Raw genomic sequence first — 20,659 nt, forward strand, 5'->3', positions numbered from 1 at the left:
ACCTGTGGTGTAAGGGTTTTTCCATCTCCAAATCACGGCCTGTGTTGTCAGATGTCCAATCTTTGCTTTGTTTGCAGAAAGAAGACTAACACAGAGATGAATGTTTTGGATGATTTATTTCTTTTGTCATGGTGAAAACACCAATGTAACATCAGCCGTAACGGCACAGATCCAGAAGTGAAGGAGACTCGAAGTGAGCGGTTGAGCTAGAAAGTTAACTCAAACTATCTCCAAAACCTTGCAACATAATGTATGTATGACAGCAAAACACAGGCTGATCAGACAATAATGTAAAAAAAAAAATTTTTTTTTTTTAAAAAAAAACCTCGGGAAGGCCTGTCACTCTTTGCACTCAGGCACAAAACATGACAAGTGCAATACATTATGCCAATGCAATTATGAATAAAGTGTGTTACAAGCCCAGTGAGCTATAAAGCTAAATCCACCATACTCCAGGTATGCTGAAGATTACATTATCTGTAGGGGTCAAACTAAGTGTCTCAAATGTTTGACATATTTATGTGAATGAAAACACATAAAACATATAGCAGTAGAGTGACTTGGGCTTTACATTGAACAAATACTTTAATACAACTAAATCTTTGGATAATTACTTTATAGATTAAATGTACCTCTATGTCCAACATTTCAAAAAAAAATATGTTTCCTCTTTAAAATCTGACACCATCTAAACAGAACTGGTGAGCAGGAGAAAACTCAGTAAACCTCAGTAATAAAAGACAGCAAGTCCTAACTGAGAGGACGCTGCTTTATCAACAAAGAAAGAAATGCTTGCATTGTTTTAGTAGCACCAGAGCCCTTTTTAAGAGTGAACTGAATACTCAGTTGAATTTTTCTGGGCCTGGACGCACAGAAACTCAGTTGTCGTCTCCCGAAAAGTGGAGTCCTTTCTCACTGTCCTCACTGAACTGCTGCCTACTCTCTGTATTCAGTGAGGGTCACTATCCAAACCTCCGTCAGTGAGGCTTCAGTAAGACACTCAGCTCACTCACATGGTTGTCCCATAAGTCATATGGAATGGATAACCTCAACAAACGCTCCAAAGAAATAAGGGCATCAATCTGTTAGTGTTTTTATTAAATAAATCTGAAGATTAAGATGTTTCATCATCAGATATATTGTTTCTCTTTGGTTAAGTTTCAACCACACTTGCCAATATATTAAACCTGAGCCAACCTGCCTTTAGGCCTTGAGCCAGGCTGGTAGATACAGGTTGTCACAGGAGGCAACAATCTTGGTAAGGTGAGGTGAGATGGAGCCACCTGCAAGTGTTAAAATCACAAGATAACAGCATAAACTCAAGTGACAGCCTCTTAAACTTTGGAGTCGGCCTCAGCCGGCTCCTGTACGGAGGGAATCATGGGGATTGGACGTCTCTTTCTCCTCACAGCCGGATCTGGCTGGCTGCTTCCCTGTGCCGCCGCAGCGGCGGGAGGAAGGACTGGGATGGGACGTCTCTTTTTGACAGAGGCGCCGCTGCCAGAGCGTTCGCTGAGGATGCCCTGAGCCATGCTCTCCATGTCATCTACAGTTGTGTGCATGGCATCAGCCATTTCCTTCTTAGTCACGGAGACAAAGCCGGGGTCTTTGGCCAGGGAGGCCAGACCGCCCTGAACTAGAGCCTGGAAAAGAAAACAACATGCATTATATCATTATCACTGGTAATGTATCAACCTTTGACCCACAGGCTCTGTTGCATTATATAATCATTATTCATAATAATGTGATATTTTATTGAAAGAAAAGAAAAGAAACTTGAAGGAAAAATCCAGCCTGAAATTCAACTTCTCTTTGGTTTGAGATTTTAACCTTCCTCACACTGAACAGCAGAGAGACAGACTACTGACATGGACATCTAAAAAACTCAACACTGAAATTTATTTTGGTTTGTAAATAACAATAACTACTCTGATTTGTAGAGTTTTTCTGAATCTGCCCTACACCCCTATAAAACACACTTGGATGTAACATCTCACAGATTCAGTCTCAAAGTCAGTGTGTCCATCTTCTTGGTTTTCCAGCTAATACATAGCCAGATAATTATGTGACATTGTTGCCCTTGAAGTTGCTGTTGATAGGGGTGGTAATTAATCAGTATGTGATAAAAAGAAAAAAAAAGGTGGACAGTTAGAGATCCTTCCTCACTTACCTCCTGGACGAGCTGGTCAGCCGCAGTAAGGGAGCTCAGACTCTGACTGTCGCCGTAGTTAGGATCATAAGGGAACTGCAAAGAAAATATATGCATAACATATTTTATATAAAAGCTGTTCATCATCATTTATGCTGGATGAGTCGGCCTTCAATAAAATATTACCTGCGTTTTGTCTGTTCTCACTGTGAAGTTCCAGGAGCGCAGGTTGTCTAAATAAGGGTGAATAAAGAAAAACGTAATGAACAAATATGAAGTACGTGAAATTTCATTCTGCACGGTTCCTAGTTATTCGGCAGATTTTATTTAACATTAATTGCTTACTGTTTATATTTGTGGGCTCTGAGGTTCTGAACAAATAAAGGTTGATTGATTGCTTGATATCCAAAAACCTCCTGACATACCTGGCTCTGCATCCTCACTGGGATTGTAAAGCTCTACAGGACTGCCGTCTCTTTCAAATGAAAACCTGAAAGACAGCAAAAAATTGTCACCCATCTGACATGTTCACCCTGAGCGTGTGTCATCTCGGAGCGTGTTTTGGTACTCACTCTGCGAAGGCGTTGTTGTTAGTGTTGCTTTTCGGTGCGGTTGTGGGGAAAAATTCGGTGGTGGGCACCAAGGCAGAGGAGTTTGGTGGAGACTCAGGCTGGCTCTCAGAGAACTGGAGGGGCCGCTGGTTGGCCATCTGTTGGGACTGAGCGTTGGCGGGCTCAGTGGAGAATGAGTCCACCCGGTTACCGAACAGACCATGAGTACGCTGGAAATACCAAGACAAGCACATATTCATCACAACTAGACCTGCAAGGTTTCCACCTGAATATGTGCATGAATACACTGCTTTTAACTTGCTTATCTGCAGGCAGTGTTTCTCACCTGGTAGATGCCTTCCTCTCCAGCCTCCTCCATAGCTCTGTCCATCTCTTCCTCATTCTGCAGGTCTCCTGAAATGGCCCTGTGCATCTCTGGAGCCACCTCTTCATCTATACTCCTCAGACCCGCCTAGAAAAGCCACATAGCAGCGTGTTCGCAAGGAGAGGAAGAAGAGGAAAGATGAAGCTGAGCACTGGTGTAAGAAAAGCAAGAGGTCGGATAAATGTAGGGTTACACTTAAGAGAGAAGTAAGCTTAGTAAGTGCATAAAAACAAGAGCCTTAGCATAGCAATAGCATGCTATTCTGAAAAATGCTTGACATCTCTCGAGAATTTTTCAGTTATTATGCAGTAATGTTTGTCAGACATGTTAAACATTATAATAAATATTGACTGCTCACCTGGATCTCTGGGCCCGAGGCGCTCTTCTTAGAGGGCCGGTAGCCATAGTACTCTTCCTGACGCTTCAAGAACTTGCGGAAATGGTCCTGAAGCAAGAAGGTGGAGTAGAATTTCCCCACAGTCACCTCATCATCTGTAACCAGACAAGTCGCAGTGCTGTCAGTGTGAGAAATACCAAAGTATTTTGTAAAGGTGACATGTAACTAACTCTTTATGTTGATAGACTCACCTCCTATCGGGGGGATGACCTGGTCCAACAGTTTCATACTGGTGCGTTTCCAGATTTGCTTTATAATGGCTCTCAGCTCCTCGTTGGCCTGCTCAAAGTTACCTGTTCAGAACGATCCGTAAAGATTTAAAGGAATTACAGTATGTATATGAACTGTAATCCATAACAGTATAAGACAAGCTTTGTTGCTCTGTACCTTCTGTTTTGATCTTGAGGGCAGTCCTGACCAGAGCAAACAGGGTGGCGTTGAATGTGACGGTGCCATCACTGTTGAGAGGCATGTTCATGCCGACCAAGCGCTGCAGACAGGAAGTGAGAGAGAATTTGGGCACCAGAGAGGAACAGAACAATCAAATACAATTCGCTTTTTAAAGTATTTTTTTCTTTTTGAATTTTTATCAACTCACGTTTTTATTACTATCATCATCATCGGTATTATTATTTACTAATATTATTTCGGGGGGAGGAGGGAGAGGAAGTGAACATCAGAGGGCCTTGATGGGTGGGAGATAGTATGTATAAATTCTGTCACAATCCTGTGTATTGATGTTTTCAATCAAGTTAATGTGGAAAACAATTGCTACTACTCTACCCACCCCACCTTTAAATGGTCTATTATCCCATTTAATCATTAATGCTTTACTTCATTTAACAACATGTCATTTCTTTTTCTTTTACCAATTTTCTCTTCTTTTTCTTGTATTTTGGTTTGGTACATTTTACATTAGCAAATGTAAATGGTCTGAATCTAATCCTAACTTGTTTTCTAAAATATCCAAAATGACATTGTAAGACAAGTATTTGGGATATTTAATATTTATTTTGGTCTCTTTTTGTGAAATGTATCTTTGTATGTTATGTTAGTACAAAGTCCATCTACAGTGTTTTCATTGTATTATTAATGTTATCATTCAACATAGTTAGTTTAGTTTTATATATATAAAATAATATATAAATATATAAAATAAATATATATATGCCTGGTTTTTGACCCTGTGTATGACTGATTGTACCTTGCAGGCAGCACGATGAGGGCAGAACTTGCCAAAGCCCAGTGGAGGCTGGATGCGTCGCAGCAGCGTCACCACGTCCAGATGTTTAATTCTCCCCCTGTTAGACCAGAGAAACAACTAATACTCATTATAAGGGGCACCCACTTAAATGTGAATCTGTGTGTTCTGAGCATAAATAAATTAAGAGTAAAGTTTCATGAGTGTTCAGGCTTACGTGGCTTCTGGGTCATATTCAGCCCAGATCTTCTTAAACTCATCCAGATGGTGCGGGCCAAGAAGAGACCAATCACGGGTCAGGTAGTCAAAGTTGTCCATGATGACAGCTACAAACAGGTTGAGGATCTGATGTAGGTAGGAAAAAAATACAATTAATTATAGGTTTTTAACATTTCTGGGCAAAGAGGATTCTTTTTTTCCCACCACATGATGATCATTAAAATCTAACGAAAGATACTAAAAGATAAATGTTGACTTTCTGCTGCTGCTCACCAGGAAGGCACAGAGACAGTAGAAGCTGAGGAAGTAGAAGACAGCAAAGTTGGACCCGCAGGTGTACTCCTCTCCTGGCAGGAAGTCAGACTTGGGGTCGCACTTCTTCCCATACATCGAAGCCATCATGACCTCCTGCCAAGCCTCTCCAGTAGCACATCTGGATATGTAAACCACAGTGAGGTCTTGGCTCAGTTTTTGACATTTTACCCAACAATGCTGACAGAGATACTCACCGGAATAACATCAGAACAGCCTGAGGGAATGTCTGGAAGTTGTTGTTGCGGTTGATTTGGGTGCCATCCACTAAGGATACCTTTCCAAAGATCTGAAGGGTCATCAGAACCGGTGCACCAGTGACAAATACAGAAAGCATATAATCAGAATGTTAACATGTTAACAATCTACAGATACAATGTTTTCATCCAGAAAATTAAAATTGAAGACTGTACCTGCATCCCGATGACGGCATAGATAAAGAAGAGCATCACGATGAGCAGAGCTACGTGAGGGAGAGCCTGTAGACACAAGCCAAACAGTCAGCTCATTAAAAGTGTGAGGAAAAAACATCGAGATAAAAAAAATGAAAATGATGATGACCACAGTGTGGCTGACCTGGAAGGACTTGATGAAGGTCCACAGCAGGTTGCGGATGCCCTCCGAACGGTTCAGCAGCTTGACCAGACGCATGACACGGAAGAGTCGGAAGAACGTGATGGAAACTGAGGCATTTTCAGAAGCCTACGGACAAAAATAATTTTGATAAAAAGGATTTGATAAAAAGAAAACAGAAAAAAAGAAAGACATTACTGGTTTTAATACTAAAAAGAGCTTACCGCAATTGCTTGCATAGGATTTGTCTCCTGCACAGAGTAGATGAAGAGATGACATACTGTAGTCACGTGAGTTATATTTGATAGAAGTTTTTATATCATTAATAAGAGGCACATAGCAGACATTGGTCAACTGTTAAACATTATGGTTTGATTTACAATCACAAAAAAGGGTTAATATTAGGGACATTTGTTCCACCTTGGATGAGTTACAAAGCCTCCAGGTCTTAGTTGCTGAAAACTAGATGAACAACTCATGCGGAATAAACAATATAAACACACTACATTGTCAAAAATATTAACCGTTTTCAGCAAATCCAGCCATCATTAATACTTGCTGTGCCGATATAGTCAGTGTTGAGGGCTACACCCTGTGTGTATAAACTAATTGAGCCGTACTGTAACACAATACAGCGAATAGCTTGAGGTTTTATCTTACATTTGCTCTGTAAGATTAGACAGACAGTAGAAACACAGATGTTTCACCAGCAGTTTGAGTCACACACGCTTCAGTAGAGTACAATTTAGTAGAGAACACAGTGGAGTGCTCACACAGCAAGGCTCATGCAGCAGTGCAGTGCAGTGCAGATCAGATATTTACAGCACAGCCATGGAGACAGTACAGTCCTCCACTGGAGGCCAGGGCAGTCTGTGGAGGATAGACAGGTGAGGAGTGAGGTGCGTGGAGGACAGAGGGGTTGAGAGGGATTAAGAAGAAGAAAAGGAAGCAAAAGAAGATGAAGAATAGGAGAATAGCGAGAGGAAGTGAAGTCAGTTTTCGATGGAGAAAATTGAATTTGCTACAAGCTTGTGTTTGTGGATGAAAAAGATGAGGACAATGCAGTGCAACAGAAACTGTGACTAGCCAGAGAAAACAACTTTGTGTAGTTTGTGTAGCATTACCACATACAATAACGCTAAAATTATTTTCCTTAATTAATATTGTGCTCTCCAACAACACACAGAAAACATAACTTTACTGAAACATTGTTGAGGATAATTGTGGGAATAATGGACATTTTGGTGGTTTGGTGATGGAAATGGCAATGCACAAGGCACTGAGGAGGGTGGGAGTGGCCAACAACAGTACTGACCATGTCCTGTGAGCTAGTTCTGCTGGCACCAATCAGGTGTTGGGCCGCAGTTATATGCTTCTGGGTCAGAGCATTGAATAAACACATTCAGTCACATCAATTCAAATCACACTATTGACTGGGACTGGGAACTGCAAAGATCATTTGATATCTGTGGAATTCATTAGAACTGATAAAAATAAAATCGACGTATTTTCATATGTACTCACATCGACTTCACTCAGGATGACATCAACGACGCTACCGATGACAATAATGAAGTCAAAGACGTTCCAGGGGTCTCCAAAGTAGCCCTGCACAGAGACGTGAAGCATTGCTGAGACAGAAGGACACTGTATTGGGAGGACAACACTTTGAACCACAAACATTATTTACCTTCGCTTTGAAGGCCATGAGCTTGAGAATCATCTCCACAGTGAAGAGCACAGTGAAGATCATGTTCAGAGTGTCTGACAGCTTGGTCACATGGTCCGACTGGTTGCAGTGCTGTTCAAAGTGGAAAGCGAATATTAAACTCAACATGTTACAGCTGTTAATTTGATTATTTATTTATTATTTATTACAAAATGTTTTAGTGAAGGTGCTAACATACAACTCAAAAACATAGCTATTCTGCTTCATAAGGACTGTGTGGTGTCGTTTGATAAGACATACATTTTCCAACAGAGCCCCGCCCACTTTGACCCAGGGAAAAGAGCGCAGATTAAAAACAAACAAAAAAGAAATACAGGAATCTTTTCAAGTGAAATAACTAAAAGTGTTCTGACTATGATGGGATCCTACATGAGCACACTATTTTCTGTCACTCACAGTAAGAAGCTGATTGAGAAAATAGGTTTTCATGGGCCTTTAAAGGATAAATCCTGTTTATTACAACTTGTGTCTTATTTGGGTCATAGCTTTGGCCATCAAACTTTTAATTCATAATTAACTGGCTGAGTACCATAATCTGTATAATCATTGTCCAGTCTTCTCTTACCATAGTTACATAAAAAAAATGTGCATGCAAAGTAAGGTTTCGTAAATTAATTGACAAAGAAATATGTAGGGCACCCAGCATTAATGTGCTCCTAATCCCCCCCAAAACTAATTAGTCTGGGATTTTGCTGGAAAGTTGTAATGTCCCATATTTTAAATGCAGTTTCAAAGTTTCCACTTTCTCATTAATTAAATGCGATAACAAACACAGGACTCTCTTCTCTCTAAAGATACTGAATATTGACACTGAATAATATCTGCCTCAGTACAATCTCAATGTTTTTAGGTTGCAACATGACATTTACATACCTGCATCCCCAGACACAAGGTGTTGAGCATAATTAGGAAGAACATGAGGTACTCAAAGTAGCAGGAGGTGACAATGTACCAGACTCTGTACTGGTAGGGGTTTTTGGGGATGTAGCACCTCAGAGGCCGAGCCTTCAGGGCGTACTGCACACACTGACGCTGAAGAGGAAGCAGAAGGTGGGTTCAAAGAAAAATAATGAGTCATTCTACACTTGAGTGACCTGTTTAAGATTTGACTGGGAACGTTGTCATCATGTAAGATTAATCTCTGAGGGTCTTAGTGTACCTGGTTCTTGTCCAGCTCACAGTCCTTATACTCCTGCTCACCCTGCTCCTGGAAGGTGACGATGACGAAACCCACAAAGATGTTCATCATGAAGAAGGCAATGAGGATGATGTAGATGATGAAGAAGATGGACACATCCACGCGGTTGTTGAAGACAGGACCCATGTCTTCTTCGTCTGAATCGATGGCTCTGTATAACAGCCTGGTAACAAATGGAATGATGTTGAGAGATGAGAGATGATTGTCAGAACAAAGATCAAAGATCAGAGACACAACAAGGCTAATCTGTATAGATGAAATGTATAATTCATGGGATCAAAAAGGATATATTGCTTCTATTATCATCTCTGGTTCGAGGTAATGGAATTACTTCCAAGTCAATACCTTCGTAATAAGATGTTCTGTCTTCTAACTCAATCAAACAGATAGGAAATGCAATTTATCAAATCAAAATTGATGCTGTGCTTACTTTGGCCAGCCCTCAAATGTGGACACAGTGAACAGAGCCAGCATGCCGTACAACACATTGTCAAAGTTGAAGTCACTGTTGAGCCATTCTCTCTTAGCCAACACTGTGTCCTGAAGGGAATTATCCATGTGCTTCCAGAAGAATCCCCTGAGAGCAGACACACAGAACGATCACTATTAAACAGCACAACAGTTTTGATTGATGTAACCTACGATGTGTGAAAGATGTTTGCCTTACTGGCATTCCTCCTCAGTCATTTTGGACTGGTCTGTGCAGCTGTAGAATTTACCCTATGAGGGAAAAGATTAGTGACACATTTAACACATCTGGAAATACAACCTTTACAGTATCATACTACACAAAGGTGTCAACATCATCTTTTAAAAACTTACCTTGAAGAGTTGCACTCCAATACAGGCAAACATGAAATTCAGCAGCATGGTGACCAGGACGATGTTGCCGATGGTTTTGATGGCCACAAACACGCACTGGACCACATGCTGTCATTAAAGACAAACAATCACCACTTAATGTTGTTCCTTTTTGAGGTACTTTAGTTTAGTATTTCCATTTTAGGCTACTTTATACTTCTACTCCACTACATTTTGGAAATATTGTACTTTTTACCGCACTGTATTTACCTAACAGTTATACTTACTAGTTAGTTTCAGATAAAAAACACATTTGATAAGCTTATAAAATACAATGCATTGCTAAAGATACCAGTGGTTTCCAAACTTAATAGTTGTGACCATTTACAAAAAAGCAGTGTCTGGTGCAGCGCCTTGTCTGTCACGTTTCAGATGTTTGTCACAGGTCCAAAGAGGTAAAAGTATCAAATATTTCACAAAAGCAAAGATATACAATATATAATACTATAATATAGTATATAATATATTATATATTATATATAATATATAATACAAATTTCTTCTTTCCTCTCCCATTAATCATCTCACGACCCCTCAGATTGATCTCTGACCCTTTGGAAGGGCCCGACTCCTAGATTGGGAACCACTAGACTAATTTTCTGAAGTAGGATTTTGAAAGCACACTTTTAGTGGTAATAGAGTATTTTTAGTATTGTTTTATTGATAGTTTTTCCTAAGTAAAGGATGTGCTTACTTCTTTCTCCACTGGAAGGGGAATTACTATATATATATATATATATATATATATATATATATATATTTATATATTTTTTTGTATTTATGTAAGTCTTGTACCTTTAAGCCCTTGGCTCTGTTGATGGCCCTGAGAGGCCTCAGCACCCTCAGCACCCTGAGAATCTTCACCACAGAGATAGCACTGGATCTGCATACGACACATGACAAAAACAATCTTGATATGTACATCTGGGAATCCTAACATTTGTAATTTAGTAAAAAAAAATAAAAATAACATTAGGGATGTTCTATGTTTAGTATGGCAATCTCAATGTGTTTACTCACTCCATTCCCATAGACAGCAGGGAGACTCCCACCACAATCAGGTCCAGGATGTTGAATGAGTTACGGCAGAAGGAGCCCTTGTGCATGAAGGCTCCGTATACTGTCATCTGTCAGTCAGACACATCAGAGTCACACGTAGAATAATGAACCAAACACGTTTGCATGTTAATCTAGTAGACTATTTTGATAATCATCAATCGTTTGTTTTTTTTTCTTTGGTAAAAATGCCCCAAAATCCACTGATTCCAGCTTCTCAAATGAGAACATTTGCTGCTTTTCTTTGTCTTATAAAATATTAAACTGAATATCTATGGGTTTTGAACAAGAAATTGTGACTCAAGAAATCAAGAATCAAGAAAATTATCAACAAATTAAACAATAATGAAAATAATTGCTAGTTGCAGTCCCAATGTCTGTTTTCCACCAATACTGACACACAGATCACTGAGTTTAGCGTCCAATTCAGCAGGGAAATAAGTGCTAGCATTGTGAATTAAGTAGGTTCAGAGTGATTCTTTCAGGTTCTGAATATGAAAGAAACCTGCCTCATCCTGCTCAGACATGCTTCTCCCCACATAAATCAGTTTCATTATCATGAGGGAAGATTCTAGTGGCCTGTAATACTCATGGTGCTATTTCTGAGGCTTTTTTCTCTGCCAAGAATAACATTAGTTATTAGACCGAGTTGTTTTGTTTTCTGTAATTCCTGGCACAAAATGATCAAGAATATCAGAAAAAATATATATCATCAGCTTCAGAGCAAAAATATCAATATCTGTTATCTGGTATCTTCAAAGAACCACACCAGTCAAACCCAAATAAGGCAGAACATGAAATATACAGCACATTACCTTCAGTACAATCTCAATGGTGAACACAGATGTGAAGACAATGTCAGCATAGGCCAAGATCTGGAGGAAAAGCACAAAGGGTTGTTATCAAATCAAATCAAATTATCTTTTTTCAACAGTTAATGTCCAATGTAGTGGTAGACCTGGTTATCACCTTGTTTCTGAAGGACTGGGGATCAATGGGGTCTTCAGCTGCCAGGGAGATGGAAGAGAGCAGGATGAACAGAAGGATTAAGTTGGTGAAGGACGAGGCGTTGATGATCTTGTAGCACAGTTTACGGAACCTGGATACCAATGAATATGAGAAGAGATCGAGTCATCAGTGAGTTCAATCGTTTCACTGTGTTCATGATACAGTGTGACAAAACGCTGAAATATAACCACTCTGAGATCTTGTATTCTCAGGTTGGTATATCTGGTTCCTACTTGTTCTGAGGGCCAAAAATGAAAAAGGAGCTGGCTTCGGGCAATGGAACAGCTTCCTCCTTCAGCTGCAGGTCGGCCATTGGTCGGGGTCGGGGGCTGATAGGGATTTCGGGCTCAACCTCCTCGTCATCACCTACCACGTGAAAGGAAACTCTTTAGTGCAATGACAGATTTACTTACTGGTAGAAGTCATGTTACAGCACTACAGAATAGAAAAACAAAGCAAAGATCCAGCAAATAACTGAATCACGTTGCAGACTTTATATGGTAGTCACCAGAGTAGTGTGAAAATAACCTTTAACTTTAGACTCTGCTACAAACTCGGCTCAGGGAATCGGCTGAGTCTAATAATAATGAGGGGTTACTATACTTGTACTGTAACATAGCCAAGACAGCAGCACTGGTAAACAGCCAGTGTAATGAATATGGATTTCTGCAATCAGTAACCTCCTTCAGCTACAACTACATCGCTGAGAAATTAGAGTCAGAAAAGTAGAGGTTTAGACACAGTTTTTGTGTTACCTGGGAAGTCGTCAGGTGGGAATGGATCTTTCACTTCGTTGACATTTGACTCAAACTCGTCAACTTTGAGCTGAAAAAACAATATATATGTATTGTAGCTACTTATGCTGCTGAATTATATATCATTGCCAAAAGTAAATATGTGATATGAAACCAGAGACAACGCTAACTTTGGCTGTGGTGGGCATGCCCTCCATCTTGGCTCTCTGCTCTGCCAGTTTCTTAGCTAACCTCTCCCTCTCCTCATCCGTCTTGTCAGGCATTTTGGACCTGGAAGGTAAGAGAGGAAAGGGAATGGAGTAGAGTTTTGCAATGAGAAGACAGATCAGATCATCTCACTTAGGTCAAACTTTTGGTACTCTTTTATTCACCTTAGTAGCTTTCTCCTCAACTTCTCCTCTGCCTTTTCTTTCTGAGCTGAAGTCAGACTCTCTGCCTCTGCCAGGTTGTCAACGGCGATGGCCAAGAAGACATTGAGGAGGATATCTGATATCTGAGCTCAGGAAAACGTAGCAGCATGGGTCTATGAATGACAATGTTGGTCTGTTGGTCAGTCGGCCCACTTTGGTCAGACTGAAATATCTCAGCAACTATTGGATGGATTGCCATGAAATTTTGACATTCAAGGTCCCCACAGAATGTATCCTACTGATCTTTGTGATCCCCTGACATTTCCCCTAGCGCACTATCAGGTTAAAACTAATGTTTGTCCAACCCTTTGCTTTATGACCAAATACCTGCAAACCTATTGGCATTCCCATCAGCCTCAGCTGTATGTTGTATTTAGTGCTAATAAGCAAATGTTAGCATTCTACCATGCTAAACTAAGATGGTGAACATGATAAACATTATAGCTGCTAAACATCAGCATGTTAGCATTATCATTGTGAGCATGTTAGCGTGCTGAAGTTAGCATTTAGCTGAAAGCACAGCTATGCCTAAGTACAGCGTCACCGGGCAGCTAGCATGGCGGTAGACTCTTAAATCCTAGATGACATGGTGGGTGTATGTGAAGGATACAGTTTCCACAGACAAAGAGGATGATAAAGTAGATGGCGACCAGGATGCCGGGAATCTCAGGCCCTCCATAGGCCATAATGCCATTGTACATGATGGAGGTCCAGTCCTCTCCTGTTAGGATCTGAGAGTGTGTTAAAAAGCAGAAAATTATTCATTAATGTCAGGTATGAAAGGATGGGGTTGATGCTGCCACTGTAAGTGCACTTCATTTACACCATGGATCATCAAAATCAGGCAAGAATGGTTGAACAAAATCAAAGAAGACATTGCAAAGAGTTTAAAGCAGAGCATCTATGAATCTAGCCTCACCTGAAACACACTGATGAGGGCCTGAGGGAAGTTGTCAAAGTTACTGCGTCTGGGCCGGTGGTCGCTAAAGTTGAATTTCCCCCCAAACACCTGCATGCCCAGGAGTGAGAAAATGACGATGAAGAGGAAGAGGAGAAGGAGCAGGGAGGCGATGGAGCGTACAGAGTTGAGTAGAGATGCCACAAGATTACTCAAAGAGGTCCAGTACCTGCAAAACAGTTGGAAGAAGGGAAGTGTTTAATGACATTAAATCATACTAATTTAATGCAACATGATTCTTTGAAGGCACATGACATACTTTGTGACTTTAAGGATCCTCAGCAGTCGGATACACCTAAGTACTGAGAAACCCAGGGGAGCCACGGCTCCCGCAGAGAACATGATCATCTCCAGGATGCCGCAGAGCACCACAAAGAAGTCAAAACGGTTAAACAGAGACATGAAATATCCTCTGGGACCCAGAGCATACATCTTCACAAACATCTCTATGACAAACAGCACCAGCAGTATACGACTGGCCACGTCTGTTGAGAGGAGAGAGGAGAGAGATGATTGAGATGGAGCTAAGATAGAATTTGTGTAAAAAAATATTCACAATAATATATATTAATCACTAACCTTGTAGGGAAGTGAGTGAGTCAGACTGGTGGTGGTGCTCTGTTGCTATGGTCAGGGTGTTGAGTAAGACGAGGAACATCACTGTCCAGTAAAAGGCCTTGGTTTTCACATACACCAGGCACTTCATCCTGAAGAAACGGTTCCAGCGACGGCCCAGGCGGCTAAACACAATAATAACCCTTGCTTACTGTACCGCAGTCGGCGTGAACATTGCATGTAAACATTTACACATTAGCAAAACCGTGGACTCACTAGTAGTAGACGATTCGACCCTTGCCTTCCAGGTCATACAGACTGTCTGTGTCAGAATCTCCACTGGTTAAAGGCAGGAGTCCTGACAAGAGAATAATAGTTGTTAGAGTTGTAGAGTCGTTTCTCTACATGTGATGGGTGCTGAGGTGGTTTACAGTGCTGACCTTTGCCCTCTCGGTCGGCATCCAGGACTTCGGCGTGAGTGATCCACTCCATGTAGCCATGCAGGTCTTCATCCAGCTGCTGACGCTCTCGCAACTTCTGGAACTCTCCACGTGACCTGGCCTTCTCCCGCTCTTTGGTAAACTCCCTGAGTGGAAAGACAAAGAAATGTAAAACAGCACGCGTGATTATCTTTTAGTTTGCTCATGTGAAGAGGCAAGATGCAGACAGGAGAAAGGATGGAAGATAATATTCGCCTTACCCACTGAGCACGCCCAGAACCAGATTGAGCACAAAGAAGGAGCCCACGAGAATGAGGGGAACAAAGTAGACCCAGGGCCATTCGTTTCCTATGGCATCATTAACCTGGAAGACAACTTTGGGTCAGCCACAAAGATATACTGTAGACCTAACATAATACATACCTAAAATGTAGACAAATGTAAAGGCTTTGGTGGCCAGGACACCAATTCTCCAACATTGAAACTGAAAAACAACTGAGATTATGTTCAAGCAGCCACTGACCCAGTAGAGAACTTTGGTCCATCCCTCCATGGTGATACACTGGTAGACCGTAAGCATGGCAAAGCCAATGTTGTCAAAGTGGGTGATGCCATTGTTGGGACCTTCCCAGCCTGGCCGACACTCAGAGCCGTTGATGCTGCAGCGGCGTCCATTACCAGCCTGAGCACAAGGTGCAGGTAGCTCACCCTCTGCTGTGGCATAGATATCTTTGGGCCAAAAAGAAGAGATAAATATCATTTTGAATGTAGCACCAGGGAATTATACCAATGATATATCAGGTATGACTGCAAATGACAACATATAAAAAAGCCCAAGTGCAACAGTGTCTCATTGTGCCCTTTATACATACTTGTGCCAGTGTAATAGCAGGTCTTGTGCATTTTACACTTGAAGAGCTCCAGTCCCATGATGGCATAGATGGTGACCAGTAAAAAGACCAGCAGGGCGATGTGCAGCAGAGGCAGCATGGCTTTGAGGATGGAGTTCATCACCACCTGCAGGCCTGAATGTGAACAGTAAAACCAAAACATTACAAACAGCAAAAAATCTCAGCAGCGTGTCTGGAAAGCTTTCTTCATAATAGGCTCTTACTGGGGACTCCAGAGACAAGACGCAAGGGCCGCAGCACTCTGAAGGCTCTCAGCGCCTTCATGTCAAACCCTCCACCCTTCTCCAGTGGAACACCTGCTATCTTATTGATGGTATCCAAGGCAAAGGTGAACAGACTGTGGGAAAAGATTACACAACCGTAAGTGCTTACCCCTACAAAATGAGAATAACATAGCATAACTGGCATATTCCTGTTTTGATATGACTGTAAGATATTACATTTATTTTCAACTATTAAAATGGAAGTGTCAATGGCAGTGTCTTAGATGTGGCCAGAGGGAAGCTGTGTCCTTTGCTGGTAGAGCTATCCACCTGCAGCTCAGAGCTCATCTTACCCCATGAAGACGATGACAAAGTCCAATATGTTCCAACAGTTCCGTAAATAGGCGCCTTCATGGAACACGAGCCCATACGCCACTATCTTCAGAAAGCACTCTAGCGTGAATATGATCAGGAAGATATACTCCAAACTCTCCTGCAGCAAGACAAACACAAACCAGGAGATCACATTTACATATAAAGCTCACAACCCTCAGGTTCAGTTCCCTAGTAAAATATGAGACATACAAACATAAGAATGATTGGATTAAATGACAGCTTTGGCATTTGAGCACCTGCTGGGTGGAGGGGGAGGGGTAACAAATAGATGTTGCTGGTATTAGATGAACTCATTAGCTTTGATAGCCTCTTAGCTCATTTTGCCACAGATTAAACACGACCTCAGAGGCTTTTAACAGATGAATGGCCCACGAGTCACATTGTGATTAATGAAACAAGTTGAGCCACAATTTAATAAGTAAGAGCTTTGTCAGACAGTCTGACACAAAGCAAACTGTTTGCAGAAAATGTAAATGCTTAATTCAGAGGTGGTTAACAGATAAACATAAGGGTGATTGAATAAAATCATCTGTTTGCATATCAGGCCTGTATATGTGTCTTCATAATCAGTGTTGATATTTTCAGAGACAAAAGTCGACACACAGCAGACGGACACAGAACTGAGTATGGCTTTCCTCAGCAGTGACTGCCACTGACAACAAACAGAGGGAATGCACACAAGTGGGACTAACATTTCCGCAACGTCAGGGCAGCATTATTTATATCATCATCATATAAGACACTGTCATCGTTGAATAGACTGCTTCTTCTTTTGCTCTTCATTGCTGATGTAAACAAAAATGTTGCAGGAGTAGAAGCTGTGACAGTATCATAGAGCTCCCAGGTATCATCAGAATAAGAGAGAGTTCATTTGAGGTAAAGTATACTATAAATGATATATGATATGCTGTTTATTTCCCTTTCATCCAAATCAGGTCAATAATGTTTGGCTGAACCGCCCAGCAGCAGTCCCCAAGCCCCTAATCAATTAGAACCAAGGCCAACCTTGCATACATATATTAACAATAACACATAAACTCAAATTAAAACGAAATGGGGCAACAAGTAGAGCCGAGCTTCTACCTTGTAGTGTATCGATGTTACAAACCATCATATTTTATGAATATCTGAGTATGAATGTGGTAAAAAGGAGGCAACATTTGTGGACTCTCCCGTATCCACCTGCGTCAGTGGCCGACCTACTTCTAACAGCAACAGGGGGGGTGAAGTTAACCAGCTCTTCTTACATCGCTCACCTCTGAGGAATGGCACAGTAAGAAGTAAGAAGGATTTAGGAAGAGGCTGGTGAGTGGGCCAAAGCAAAGATATTAAAGAAATGGGGTCACTTTCAGGTCCAGATACCTGATGACTTGATGAATTTCTCAGGGGTACAGGGGCAATCATTTGGGTACCCACAAGACTGATAGCCTTAACCTAGTGATGTACAGAGTTTATTGACTGAATAGTGGAAAGCAGGCGATGGCTGGCTATGGCTGCTGCTGCATATTGACATTTGAGCTGGATGTCAGGCATCTCAGGGACAGCGATCCACATACCCAGTCTCTCACAACGAGCCTCCTCAATACCACGACACCAGTGTCAATACAATATCAAATTTCTAGACACTGGCAAGATGTGTACACTGTGCAAGAGCAAACATACATCTTTTGCTCACTACGATCATCCCTGGGTTGTATCGTTCGGTCATCCACCCATAACACACTATCCACGTCCTCACAGCAGTGTAAACACACACCTATGGAAGTTGAAATATAATAACACGTGGAAACACACGAGCAGCATCCAAGGGTCAAACACCTAGTTTAGTACTTTAACATGAGAGGAACTGTGAATCGCCTGCCATTTGGAGTGAAAGGAGCCATAAAACCCTTAGGCTTATATATATATATATATATATATATATATATATATATATATATATATATATGTATATATTTTGCCAGAATACATAGCAAAATTATTGTCTGTTTAGCAACAAAACAAAAGCCATGCAAACCCTGAAAATTCCTCCATTTAGATGTAACAAGCCTCTGGTTTAAAGGCTTGTATATGATTTAACCAGTTTGGAGGGCATTTCTAACCATAAACTAATAAAGACTCCACAGGAAATTCATATCCTGCGTGTTGGTACTGTTGTCTTCCTCAGTAGCCAGTTTCTGATCAGAGAAAACTCATCACAGTTGGAGGATACGCTAATAGCACAGTTGCTTGATGACATGTTCCTCTGCAGATACAGATGGGACTCCAAATAAAGAACTGCGTTGTGCCTGGAAGCATTTAAATGGGGCTTGGCACTCAGTGCACCAGTGACCAGCTGAAACCCTTTGCTATGAAGTGTCTAAATCTTTCTAACTGCTTTGCTCAAAGCCGTCATATTAATGCGTTGAACACAGCTGCGCAGGCATCTACTCGTCACAGTAAAATACTGAATCCTTCAGAAACAAAAGACCACAATATTATGACAAACAGATATCAATACAACCTTCACCCATCGGGCCAAAGCTCCTCATACAGTCCTGAGTCATACATTAAAGAAAGGCTTTGTTTTCATACTCACCAAGCTTGAGTTGGTGTTATTACTGTCTTCTTCAGGCATGGGCAGGAACACAGCCAAAGCGATACAGTTTGCAAAGATGGTCAATAAGATGATGATCTCAAAGGTTCTGAATGGGAAAACTTAGGATCATAACAACACTACATGTGGACTGGTAACATCCCAGTTACCCCCCAAAAATGTTACCAGAGGGATTCAATTTATCTTGAATAATTCATGAGGATAATATTTGAGTGTACGTGTCCAATAAATAATAAAAATGGAAGGCTAAGGAACACTTGTTTTTATCCGAGTGAGTGGTTCTGTGTTTCTTGTTATGTAATGTGGCAAATCAAATCAAATGTACAACTCTGCTAACATTGATCAGTGCCCCTAAATGCTGCCTGAAACATCATCCCTATAACAGTCCATCGGGTAGGCAGCAAAGCGGTCACAGTGAATGTAATCTTGTCTGCTGTGCTGCTTCATTCTCGTCCATAGGGGGCTCTATAAGAGAATTCCCCTGCCAGGTCAGCATCATGTCTCCTTGTGATGCCGCGGGACAGCTGCACGGCCCAAGAATATGACCAAACCATTTAAACACAGACAACTCATCAGGGGGGAAAAAAGCTGTTAGGTTGTTCTATGAGATATTTATCTATTCTAAATCTGGGAGCAATGAAAGAATTTGATATACATCTTGTACAATAAGAAGGATTTAAGGGGTTCAATCCATTTCTGTAATTTTGCTCTAAACACAGCACCTATGACATGTGTTACAGAATCACATACCAATGTGATTAAACGGCAGTAAAAAACACATGGCCTGGCTGAGCATATGGAGACAAAGTTCAATGAAACTTTTCAGAAAAAGTATAATTATTTGCACTATAATAAAGTTATAAAATAAACTTTTCAACTCTGCCTCTATTGTGAAGATTACATCTATTGTCACAGGATAGTTATGATTCATGCATTCTATTTTGGATGTAAAATACGTATTTTCCAGGAATGGAGATCGGGCTAAAAGCAGGAAACCCCCTATAGGGGCCATAACATCACTCAGCAGCCTGTCTTGTGTTCATGCTTCAAGCCTCACAGAGATGCAGTTCAGAGTGGCTATTTCCACATTAAAAGCAGAATGTCAGTCATCAGGACACTAAGGGGCAGCTGCATTAATTGTTTCTGTCTGTCAGATGTAAATAGATCAGCTTAAGAAGCTCTCCAGGTGAAAATACGAAGGCTACAAACTTGACTTTGACACAGCCAGATACATAACAAAAGTCTTAACACTTCAGGGATCGCCTTAACACAGATTTGAAAGAGACTTGGCTTGGGCGTGCTTACCACAGGTGAACTACATGGCCGATAATTCACTGGCCTGCAGACACCTAATTTCTGTATACCATGGCTGTCAGTGTTTTTAACCAGAGCCCTACATGCTGCAATAACTGTATACCTTCAGTATCTTACAAAGTGTATATTCAAGAGCAACATCCTTTGTTTAAATGCCACATTTTTAAGCCAATATATTCTTAATTTTACAAAAAGTTACAATTACAAAAGTCTGTGAGTTGTGTGTAATGTGTGTGTGTGTGTGTGTGTAAGATATAAAGGATACTTCCACTCCACAATGTTGGTGCAGGCCTTGCGGAAAGGATTTTTGAGGGAGAAGAGGAAGAGGGTTCTCGCTGGTCGAGGGTTTCCCCCTGTGGCCTGTAGCTTCTTCAGCTTCTCCCTCTGCTTCCTCTTCAGCTCCTCTTCATTCATGATGACCGGCTTGGCCGCCTCTCCGTTGGCCGCCATCTTGACGTCTCCACCTGAGACAAGCTCCCAGT

General features: G+C 41.2%; 1 protein-coding gene across 1 annotated transcript; it reads right to left on the reverse strand.

Annotated features, from left to right (window-relative positions):
• Positions 1–1,334: 1,334 nt before the first annotated feature.
• Positions 1,335–20,627, reverse strand: LOC139289578 (dihydropyridine-sensitive L-type skeletal muscle calcium channel subunit alpha-1-like). The gene is made up of 45 exons (XM_070911212.1): positions 20,443–20,627; positions 18,846–18,951; positions 16,225–16,364; positions 15,872–16,005; positions 15,630–15,782; positions 15,281–15,486; positions 15,018–15,121; positions 14,758–14,903; positions 14,594–14,675; positions 14,342–14,502; positions 14,022–14,247; positions 13,724–13,931; positions 13,415–13,535; positions 12,766–12,880; positions 12,565–12,664; positions 12,395–12,464; positions 11,873–12,005; positions 11,601–11,730; positions 11,447–11,506; positions 10,596–10,702; positions 10,371–10,458; positions 9,537–9,644; positions 9,382–9,434; positions 9,145–9,291; positions 8,676–8,877; positions 8,390–8,548; positions 7,478–7,588; positions 7,312–7,395; positions 6,610–6,657; positions 6,012–6,038; positions 5,791–5,916; positions 5,628–5,693; positions 5,412–5,503; positions 5,176–5,335; positions 4,901–5,028; positions 4,687–4,783; positions 3,870–3,972; positions 3,674–3,775; positions 3,444–3,577; positions 3,047–3,172; positions 2,722–2,930; positions 2,575–2,639; positions 2,336–2,382; positions 2,171–2,245; positions 1,335–1,643 (listed from the first exon to the last, which is right to left on the reverse strand). The coding sequence occupies exons 1-45, from the start codon at positions 20,625–20,627 to the stop codon at positions 1,335–1,337; spliced, it is 5,553 nt and encodes a 1,850-aa protein (XP_070767313.1).
• Between the last annotated feature and the right edge of the window lie 32 nt (positions 20,628–20,659).

Source organism: Enoplosus armatus, chromosome 8, assembly GCF_043641665.1.
Source record: "Enoplosus armatus isolate fEnoArm2 chromosome 8, fEnoArm2.hap1, whole genome shotgun sequence".
Classification (NCBI taxonomy): Eukaryota; Metazoa; Chordata; class Actinopteri; order Centrarchiformes; family Enoplosidae; genus Enoplosus; species Enoplosus armatus.

Excerpts from the sequence above, each read along its gene's own strand:
- LOC139289578 (XM_070911212.1), bottom strand. The coding sequence starts at position 20,627 with ATGGCGGCCAACGGAGAGGCGGCCAAGCCGGTCATCATGAATGAAGAG. Across the intron at positions 11,731-11,872 it reads ATTTTTGGCCCTCAGAACAA|GTTCCGTAAACTGTGCTACA; the intron begins GTAGGAACCAGA and ends ATTGGTATCCAG. Across the intron at positions 10,459-10,595 it reads CTGCTGTCTATGGGAATGGA|ATCCAGTGCTATCTCTGTGG; the intron begins GTGAGTAAACAC and ends TGTCGTATGCAG.